This window comes from Sinocyclocheilus anshuiensis, unplaced genomic scaffold (genome assembly GCF_001515605.1).
Source record: "Sinocyclocheilus anshuiensis isolate Anshui unplaced genomic scaffold, SAMN03320099.WGS_v1.1 scaffold91, whole genome shotgun sequence".
NCBI classification, from domain to species: domain Eukaryota; kingdom Metazoa; phylum Chordata; class Actinopteri; order Cypriniformes; family Cyprinidae; genus Sinocyclocheilus; species Sinocyclocheilus anshuiensis.
The window spans coordinates 246233-256444 of record NW_015552636.1 but is presented as its reverse complement, the minus strand read 5'-3'; the positions used below and the strand labels follow the sequence as shown (position 1 = coordinate 256444).

Sequence of the window (10212 nt, the reverse complement as noted above, 5' to 3'; positions counted from 1 at the left end):
GTGCACACACACACACACACACACACTCACACACACACACACACACACTCACTCACTCACACACACACTCATGCGCATACGCACTCACACACACGCACACACTCACGCGCGCACACACACACACACACACACACACACGCAGCAGATTTGAGTTCCTCTAGTGTTCTGCATGCTGCATGACCGTGTGCTGCTTCTGCTGTACTGCTCACAAAATGAGACCAGCTGATGTAAACATGCAATCAAATGACAAAAAAATGCCATTTTTGCCCAACTTGTCTCACTCAATTGGATCAAAGTGGCATTTTTTCCTGTTTTATGACCAAGTGCACTGCATGTGTGTGAATTAATGTTTTCACTTTCTCTTTTTCGTGGTCTTCATCTGTCCTGCCATCTTCTTTTGTTTTGTTCTTCCCTTCCATCACCACATGGTGGCGCCCTGTCCATTTTATTTTTTTCAATCTTATGTTTCTTGCTCCTCCATCTTTCTTTTCTTTTTGCTGTCATTTTGTTTTTCTGTCTCTCAGTGTGGTGTACCAGGATGGGTTTTATGGAGCTACAGAACTGTATGTAAGTATGACACTTCCTGTGTCTTGGTTTCACTTCCTCTCTTTCCTTCTCTCCTTCCGAGTGCTTTACCGTGTGAAAACTGTAGCCATGCAGAGCCGTTTCGTTCTGAAGAAGACATGCTTTAAAATCACTGCGCAGACACGAATCCTGTTCATTATGTTAGTGTGATGCAATAGAATCGGACGAATCACTTGATTTGGTTCTCATCAACAGATTCGGACGGCTCTGTGTGCGCGAGTGTGTGTGTGTGTGTGTCTCAGTGTGTGTGTGTGTGTGTGTGTGTGTCCAGGTTGACGATAGCTCTTTCTGTTTTCTCTGTAGAATAGTGTTTCAGGACACTCTGGTTAGTAGCAGAATGCCTCAGGTAGGCTCACAGACGGATAGTGTGCATCTCTCCTTCTGATTAATACACGTGTTTGATATTGATCGTGTGAGATTGCTGTCTCTGTTTCCCTACTAACTCACAGTAATCTGACAGGAGTGAGGGCTGGAAGGGGGAGAAAGAAAGAAATTCTGCTTGAACGCTGCACATTTCCTTTCTAAACGATTCCGAGCGCATGATAAATTTGGCAGCGGCATCAAACGTCCCAGCAGCGACTCGTACTAGGGAAAATACCCAAAAACAGCGTTAGCAGGGCTGGGCCGTACGACCACAAACCGCTCATTTTAGCTGTATATCGTGATTTAGTTCTGTTTTTCTTCAAGGGAATTCAATATAAAATGGTTTATATGATCACATGGCAGGTGCCTCGGATATTTTGATTGGATGAGCCACAGAGGAAAACACATCCATTGAATCATATGAATGTTGACGTTAAAACATTTCCAAGTGAGTTTTTCCTTGTCTCGTTTGTTTTTGCATTACTCCAGAAGTATAGCATTAAAAAAAAAAGATAGCTCAATCTCGAGCGCCGCGCCGCCCAGCCCTCAGCGGTAGATTATTTACACTTCTGAGACTGTAAATAATTGTCTGGCGCTGTTTTCAAGCGAATGACTTCCTGCAGGTCTTTTGTTGTGCATCGCTGATATTTGAGACCATAGTTTTAAGGACTCTGGATGTTTTGGGTTTGTCAGACTGGATCTGATTCTGTCCCCTTCCCAGAGTCCCTGTCTCTCTCTCTGCATGTTCATGTCCTTTTTTTCCCTGCTAACTCACCACTTCACCTGCCTCATTGCACCGGTGCTTATTTTAAGTGCATCTGTTGTTTTGTCTCTGTAGAGCGGCTATACCGCGTATCGCTACACCCAGCCGACGGCGGTAGCGAGTCCCACAACAGCGGCGGCAGCGGCATACAGCGACAGGTGAGCGAGAAACGGTCAATGCACACTCAGCGCAGCGTCTGTTTCCAGCCCTGTTCAACCTCTTTCACACATGGATGAGTATTTTCAGTCATAACCACATCTTGAACACTGGGGGCAGTCAAAATTGCTTGAAAACTAGATTTGAATTTTGCACTTAAATATTATCAATATTCTAATTATATTCTAATTTAAAATGCATAATTTCAGTTAGGGGTGAAAAAAAGCTTTTGGCTTCTCTCCTGAGGCCACAAGAGGGCGCATCGAGCAAAATATTACTAATGCACGATTATTCAAAGCAAAATAACACGAGTATCAGTGAAAAAAAGTGCATCATGTTTAAAATAATGTTTATAAACCAATTGAAGAGTTCAGATGCAAAAGCCTCTAAGTGAGCATTTTTATCAGGCTCTTATGTGTAGGTTCTGTAATTTCACTTTATGGTCAATGTACTTTTCTATGCAATTAAAGTGAAATAACTGAACATAAATATAGGAGTCTGATAAAATTGCTCACTGTTGAAGAAAATTTCAGATGGCACTTAGAGGCTTTTGCATCTGAACTCTTCAATTATAATTAAGTTGCTTAAACAACTATTAACAAAACCGCATTGTGTATGCATAGTTTAATACAAAGGGCCAAAAGTCAATCACACGGAGTACTTTTTTCATTTAAAAACATGAGATGCAGTGGGATGGGGAAAAAAAAAAACACCTGTTTTTTTATGTTTTGTTTGTTATGTTTGATTTTTTTTTTAAAGTTGAATTTACATAAATTTTACATGGCTTTCTCTCTTGTGCGAGACACGAGTGCAGCGGTGATAGATGTCCCTCTAGAAAATGTGATAAATATGTGTTCTGTGTGAACGGCTTGGTTTCAGTTTTGACGCAAACAAGATCTTCTCTGCATTGATGTTCTCTTTTTAAAAATAGTTATTTACATTTTAATTAGTGCTGTCAAATGATTAATCGCGATTAAAATAAATGTTTTTGTTTGCATATTTATATGCATATTTATTATTTATATTACATTACATTTACATGCATGTATATGTTTAAGAAAAATGTTACGTTTATATATTATTACATAATTTATATGAATATAAATGCATGTAAATATTTTCAAAATATATGCTGTATGTGTGTGTATTTATATGTACACAGTACACATATATTATGTAAACAAAAACTTTTATTTCGAATGCGATTAATCGCGATTAATCGCGATTAATCGTTTGACAGCACTAATTTTAATATTATATTATGCATTTATATTGTTTTACAAACAAATCTAAATGAACATGTATAAAATATATTTTTTGCCGAGAATTGATGCAGTGACACATTTTTGCGTCGTGATTACGTAATGATTAGGGTGACCATACGTGCCATTTTCCCAGGACGCGTCCTGGCCAGGATTTGTTTTGGCTTTGTTTTCCTGTTTTCATGCTTGCTGAAGGTAATGATCGAAAAGTAGTTTGACCAATAACATGCAAGCATTGTACATAATGGACCAATCATGGCGTGTGAGAAGGTGGGATCTACGGTCAAAGCGATGCAATTACGCATACATATGAAGTGTGTTCGACTTAAAAGCAGTGCGGCTCAGACCGATCAGTGTTTGACATCAAAGTACCTCGAGAGCGTTTCGAAAGCATAACCGTCTGTATGGTACTTTGATGTCATACACCGAACGGTCTGCACACGCAAACAAAGCCAAAACCTAGATATTTTAGGCAATATAGAAATCCTGGCCAGGACACGTCCTGGGAAAATGGCACGTATGGTCACCCTAGTAATGATGTCATCGCGCTGTGACGTCACAATGTCATTTACCAACAAATCAACCTTCCTTTAGCAACTTTCTCTGAAAATTAGTTGAGACAGATGGGCATTTCTGCTTCTCTCTGCTGCTAGCGGCCCTGATTCTTAGTTGTAGTCATTGTTTTCTCTGTGTTTTGCAGCTACGGTCGCATGTACACGGCAGATCCGTATGCGGCTGCGCTAGCGGCTTCTCCGGCAGCGGCGGCGGCGGCAGCAGCGTATGGAGTCGGCGCGATGGTAAGCCTCGTCTCCATCTCTCCGTCACGCTCTCAGATCCTCAAACGCTTTCTAACCAAACCTCTCTCTCGCAGGCCACTCTCTACAGAGGAGGATACAGCCGGTTCTCACCATATTAATACACTTCCAGATTCGCTGTCTCTCTGAAACTTCACCAACGGCTGCTGACCTCGGAGGGAAAAATCCAATCACGCTCTTGGACAAAAAAAAAAAAGAAAAAAAAAAAGCGAAGCACGTCTGTTATGAACGAACTTTGAATAAGGAATGCAACTATAAATCAATACATCGAAGAAGATGGATTTTTTTCGTTGTTTTTTTTTTTTAAAGGAAACCTGACAACGTCGGACACTAAATGGTAACAGATCTCTGACTGAGAAGCTCAAATCATTTCTTCCTTTGGCTGGTCTCTCTGCACATATGCATGCAGTAACGGCTCTAGACTGCCTCTAGTGGCCATTGAACTACATGTGCACAGAGCGTCAGGACTGCAGTGAACACATTTACGTCACCCTTCACTGTTTCACACTACAATAATTATCAATATTCTTTAAGAAATATAGACATTCGTCTGGACCGCTCTTATCTCCGTTTTAAGGATCATCTTGAAATTGGTGGATCCCATCAGCTCTGTAAGAGAGGACGATGCTATAATCCCAAATACAGCGGCGTGATGAGAGACTACCGTCATGGTCTTCCTCTCTCTGGAAAGATCATGGATGAAAGGCAACTCCAACAGCTGTTACAGATCACTGAAGTGTGACGCACTCCAATCACCCTCTTGGAAAAAAAAAAAAAAAAAAAGCGAAGCACGTCTGTTATGAACGAACTTTGAATAAGGAATGCAACTATAAATCAATACATCGAAGAAGATGGATTTTTTTCGTTGTTTTTTTTTTTTAAAGGAAACCTGACAACGTCGGACACTAAATGGTAACAGATCTCTGACTGAGAAGCTCAAATCATTTCTTCCTTTGGCTGGTCTCTCTGCACATATGCATGCAGTAACGGCTCTAGACTGCCTCTAGTGGCCATTGAACTACATGTGCACAGAGCGTCAGGACTGCAGTGAACACATTTACGTCACCCTTCACTGTTTCACACTACAATAATTATCAATATTCTTTAAGAAATATAGACATTCGTCTGGACCGCTCTTATCTCCGTTTTAAGGATCATCTTGAAATTGGTGGATCCCATCAGCTCTGTAAGAGAGGACGATGCTATAATCCCAAATACAGCGGCGTGATGAGAGACTACCGTCATGGTCTTCCTCTCTCTGGAAAGATCATGGATGAAAGGCAACTCCAACAGCTGTTACAGATCACTGAAGTGTGACGCACACCAACGGGACGATGTGTCATAATAACCCGTCTTGCTGAAAGCTTTGTTCTTTAAACAGTACCTCCGTTCAGACCAATTTCAAGAGGCGTACCTTTAAAATTAAATAGTCATTATATGCAAGTAAACTAGAATAGACATGAAATTTTACCAAACATTATCATTATTATTATTGATTATTATCGTCATTAGTTTCTCATGGTTGTGTGTGTTGGCTTTGATGAAGGGCAGGAAATCATACACAGAAATACGGCATAATGACTATAGCAAGTATTTAAATTATGCTAAGAAAATACTTTTTTTCCTTCAGATTTTGGGATCGAAGAGCCCTTCTTGTGGAATATCGACAAGCTCTTTTAAGTTTTGTGTTTTGTAAAATATGCAACTTTCAGCCCAAATCTCAGAAAAGTGGATCAAAAAAAGTTGTTAAATGAGAAAATGAGAAACGCATAGTATTGTGCGTGTCCTCTTTCCCTTCAGTATATTGGTATTTTGCTTTTTTTTAATTTTGGTTCCAAAGAAAAGTCAAGCACATTCTTGATTTGTGTGTAAACGTATTTGTAATTCTATTGTTTGGTTTAATTTTTTGTTTCGTATGAATAGGTTTTTGATATTGTTTGAAGTGGCTCGTTAATTATTTCAAGATAGCTGGACGTGGATTGTAGCGTCCTCCTACTGCAATCCAAGACCGCTTTCCTTATCTGTGAAAACACACCTGCATTTCATCATTTGTTTTGTTTTGTTTTTGCAGGACATCATGCGTTTCAGTAGATTCTAGGTGTAACTGTATCCTGGTCCAGGACTGAAAACATTTAGCCATTTTAGAGTTTGGGAAGAAATTTCGCCTCGGCTTGTTTGAGAGGATGAGGGCCGTGTTTCATTGACACTAAGATACTGGCCTAAAGAAAAACTGACCACAGTCTGAACACTAACCCAGACAGCTTTATTTTATTAGTTTCTTGTTTAAATGGTACTTGCAGTCTATGCATACACTTTCCACAGTATTATAAGAGATTAAAATGATCTCGGCTCCTAAATTCTGAACTTCTGGCTTTTAAAGATGCGGCAGATCTGCTGGTTTCTCTCCTTCTGTCCTTCGCTGGTTTCTCCTGCAGAGTTCTTTGCTCTGAGACGGGTTTCTCGCATGACGCTCGTCTTCTGATGATGGAGTGAGAAGGCTGAAATCCCTCCATTCGTGCAGTAAAGGATTAAAGATGGCGTCTCTTTTATTCTCCATTCTCGCACCTTATGAATATTATACCTGTTCCACATACTCTCCTTTGGTTTACAGCGTAACCGTGTTTTTGAGTTGAACTCTTTCTCTCTACATATTCTGATTCCATTTGTGATGTAATTTGTATCTGAATGTCCATATAAAATGTTTTTTTAAAACACTCACTGGAAGGGTCTTTGATTTCAGTGGATTGTGCATTAATATTGTAGATGGACGTAAAGGAGAAGTTATCAAATAGTTTTAGGTGAATATTGTGAAAGATTTCTTCTACCTAATTTGTGGTCTTTCTGAGATGCTCATCTCGATGTAAAGGGATGTTATATGAATGGAAGTGACCTCAGTAAGATCTTTAATGTGAAATTGTAAATAATCGCATAATGCTCATGGTTAAATCTTAATGTTTCTACTTTTATGCAAACTAAGCTAATGGTTTGTTACCTTCAGTATCTTATTTAACATCCTAATCCCCACATCATTACGCTCGTGTTGTTTTATTGAATTTTCATTTAAAATAAATGTGAAGTAAAAGTTTCTCACCTCAAAAATTCACGCGGGTGTTCTGACGAGCGGTTTCCGCGCATGCGCCAATTCCGGAGGTTGCTCTTTACATTAAAGGCATAGTTCACCCAAAAAAAATTAAATTCTGTCCTTGCTGTCAAAGAGCTCTCGGATCCCATCAAAAATATCCTAATTTGTGTTCCGAACATGAACGGAGGTCTTACAGGTTTGGAACGACATGAGGGCGAGTAATTAATGACAGAATTTCATTTTTGGGTGAACTATCTCTTTAACGACGTGCACGGAGTTCGTGACGTAGTGAGAAAAATAAAACTGTAGGCTACAATTTTAGAAAACTTTCATATGAGCTCCGGCAGATAACGTTATATTATTTAACAACAACCATTCTGAAAATAACCCAGCACTCAAATTACCCATGGTTTTACTACAAATAAAACCCGAGTTAAACCATGGTAACCACGGTTTTGCTACACTAACTATAGTTTAACCATGGTTTTTGTAGTAGCTAAAACTGTGGTTGTACAAATGGTAATCATTGCGCCAAAAAAACATAGTGTGGCTACTTTTTCTACAATAAAACCATGGTTAATGTTCTGGTAACGTAGTAGTTAAACCATTTAAAAATGTTCTTATTGGAATTTTTACCTTGATATTCCTAGACTATTTTGTTAGTGCGAATTAGTGGATATTTATGAAAACCCTTTTCATGGTTGGAGGATTATTTACGGACGTTCCTGAGAGTGTATGAAGTGAAAACTTCGGATGAAGTCATTTTATAATAGACTCAATTTAAGCGTTTTAAAAGAGAAAATCCTCATCACATATTCATGGGAAAATACATTTTTATTTTTGTGTTCTACTGCCAAATCAGTGTTTTTTTTTATCAACCATGATGAATGGATTCAGACACAAACGAAGATCATATTTACAGTTCAAAAAAATAAAGTTGATTTGTACACAGTTCTGTATTTTGCTACGACATTAGAGACTGAGTGATGTTGTGGCTCTGAGGTCGATTCCTCCAGGTCTGCGGCTGAGAGAGTCCTTATTCCCTCAATTATTAATTAATCACGTCCCATCTTCTGTGTGTGTTGGGCTGAGAGCATCTGCTGCTGGTTCAGTCTGGTGTGAACGGATGATTCCGCTGGCTGATCGATGATCTCAGGAGGATGCATGAGGTGCTACACAATCCCAAATTTGTCCAGATCGCTAAACTCCATGTCGCCGAACGCTTCCCAGGGGCAGATCACAGTGATGTCTGTTAGAAACCAGAGAAAGAAACTTGTCAGGTTCATTAAATAAATACACTGAACTGACCAGAAACTCTGGTGGCCTGTCGTGTACCTGTGCCAAGACCCTCCATTCCAGGGATGTCGTCTCCGAAGCCTTTCTGTCCGGGTTTGGGAGCCTTGCTCTTGAAAGTGCGAGCGGTCCTCTGCTTGAACCTTGGGGGTCCTCTCTTCTCAACAGGTGCTGGGGCATCCATTCCTGCCACTTACTAAAACATAAACACAACATATGTTTGCTTCATGTTGAATCTGTGTTACAGATCTTTAATCGTTCCCTCATCTGATCTCACTCATGTCCTCAAGCTGTTAAACTTCTCATTTTGGGATTTTGTTAATCCTAATCTGCTGGTTGCACAATGAGTATGTTTATTTACCAACATCTATTTGCCTCGTGATATATATATATATATATACAGACAGTGTGAATAATAAGCTCTTTACATAATCTCGTCGAGGAGATGCCCAGCGCTCACATTACGCATTCTGCAATCTGGCAGAAAAATGTGTCAGAGCTGCTGTTTTTAGTCTGTTTTTGCCTAAATGTGACGAACATCTACTGTCCAGTTCAGCTTCGTCTGAAGAAATGCCAGTAAGTCCATCTGATTCTCGGTTTGAGGCTGTAATTGTAGAGAGAGTGTTTATTTCATGTTTAAATGCATGTGATTTTGATCTGCATCACTAGATCTGTCTGCTCTTTATCAGTCCACTGAACGTCTGTCTGTCTGTCTTATGTTTTTCTCCTCTTCTGTCTGCTCAGAGTTTCCTTCTCTCAGTAGATCGTGTGTTGTGTAGTAACTAATGAGAATACTGTATAGGCCTGTGTTACCTGACTGTGTTTTGTGCAGGTGTGTCTCCGGTGCGGTGAATCTCTTACCGTGTGCTGGAGTTTCTGGTTCTTCTTCTGTGTCTCGGGTCAGCTCGTGTCCAGTGGGTCTGCCGGACGCTTTTATAGCGCTCCTCTAATCTCCCACAGAAACAGATCCAGGGATCTGGAGACTGACACCTGGAGTATTTTAAGCTCTTCAGGCTTTGTGTGTCGGTGAGGACACGCGTGTGGAAAGAGTCATAGTTTATGAACACGTCTACGTTTATGTCATTACGATGTGTTACACGTGAACACACGCTGTGCTGAAATATGATGGATGTGTGTTCAAATACCACGTACAGGCTGTATTTTCATTTAGGATAATATGTACTTTCATATTCTCAGCGTGATCTTTTTATTTTTGATATTAAATTCTGGTAACACTTTATTATATGGTGTCCTCGTTACACATGTTACATAAACTTACTCTTGTAATAAACAATAACTAACAATAACAATAAATTATGCATGCAATTAACCCTAAACCAAACCCTAATCCTAACCATAGTAAGTACATGTAGTTCATTTATATTACTCAGTACTTAAATGTATAATTACACTGTAACAAAATAAAATAAAGTCTAACCTAAATTCTTTACCAAATAACTCAATGAACTGTAAATGAATTTATTCTAAATCTAAAAATAAATCAGAATTATGTTTTCTTTTGCATTTTGTGTTTATCCAACTGTATATTTATATGATTACCATTCATTGCTTAACAAATGTGACCCTCTCTGTGAAATACAGGCTAAAGTCTCAAAATCTAATTATGAGATAACTCAGTGAAGATAATTCACTGTTCGCATCTGTTTTTAGATTTGAGCACCTTAAAAAATCCCGCAGCTGATATTCTGAGAAATACACACCTGATCCCACACATACGGTTATAGCTGAACCTGACTAATTAAAGAGTAATCAGCTCTAATCCACAATCCTGATTGGTCTGCTCATTAACATATCCTGGAATGTTCTCGTGTGTGTGTGTGTGTGTGTGTGTGTGTGTGTGTGTGTGTGTGTGAGAGAGAGAGTGTGTGTGTG

The 10212-nt window shown here is 39.4% G+C and overlaps 2 protein-coding genes across 6 annotated transcripts in view; one reads left to right on the top strand and one right to left on the bottom strand.

Moving 5' to 3' along the window:
* LOC107666688 (RNA binding fox-1 homolog 2) overlaps window positions 1-4152 on the top strand; it is a 33970-nt gene extending 29818 nt beyond the window's left edge. For 2 of the 5 annotated variants that reach the window (XM_016458103.1, XM_016458105.1), the window contains exons 9-12: window positions 525-567; window positions 1787-1869; window positions 3830-3926; window positions 4001-4152. In XM_016458103.1, the coding sequence (XP_016313589.1) occupies window positions 525-567; window positions 1787-1869; window positions 3830-3926; window positions 4001-4045 (268 nt within the window). In that variant the 3' untranslated portion in view covers window positions 4046-4152. Of the gene's footprint in view, window positions 1-524; window positions 568-888; window positions 932-1786; window positions 1870-3829; window positions 3927-4000 lie in introns of those variants that run through there. The other 3 variants (XM_016458104.1, XM_016458106.1, XM_016458107.1) reach the window with 3 other exon arrangements.
* Window positions 4153-7865: 3713 nt separating this feature from the next.
* On the bottom strand, window positions 7866-9272 carry LOC107666691 (retinal cone rhodopsin-sensitive cGMP 3',5'-cyclic phosphodiesterase subunit gamma-like). Its single transcript, XM_016458111.1, has 3 exons — window positions 9181-9272; window positions 8362-8515; window positions 7866-8275 (listed from the first exon to the last, which is right to left on the bottom strand). Exons 2-3 carry the CDS (start codon window positions 8501-8503, stop codon window positions 8199-8201), a joined length of 219 nt encoding a protein of 72 aa, XP_016313597.1. The 5' UTR covers window positions 8504-8515; window positions 9181-9272; the 3' UTR covers window positions 7866-8198.
* Between the last annotated feature and the right edge of the window lie 940 nt (window positions 9273-10212).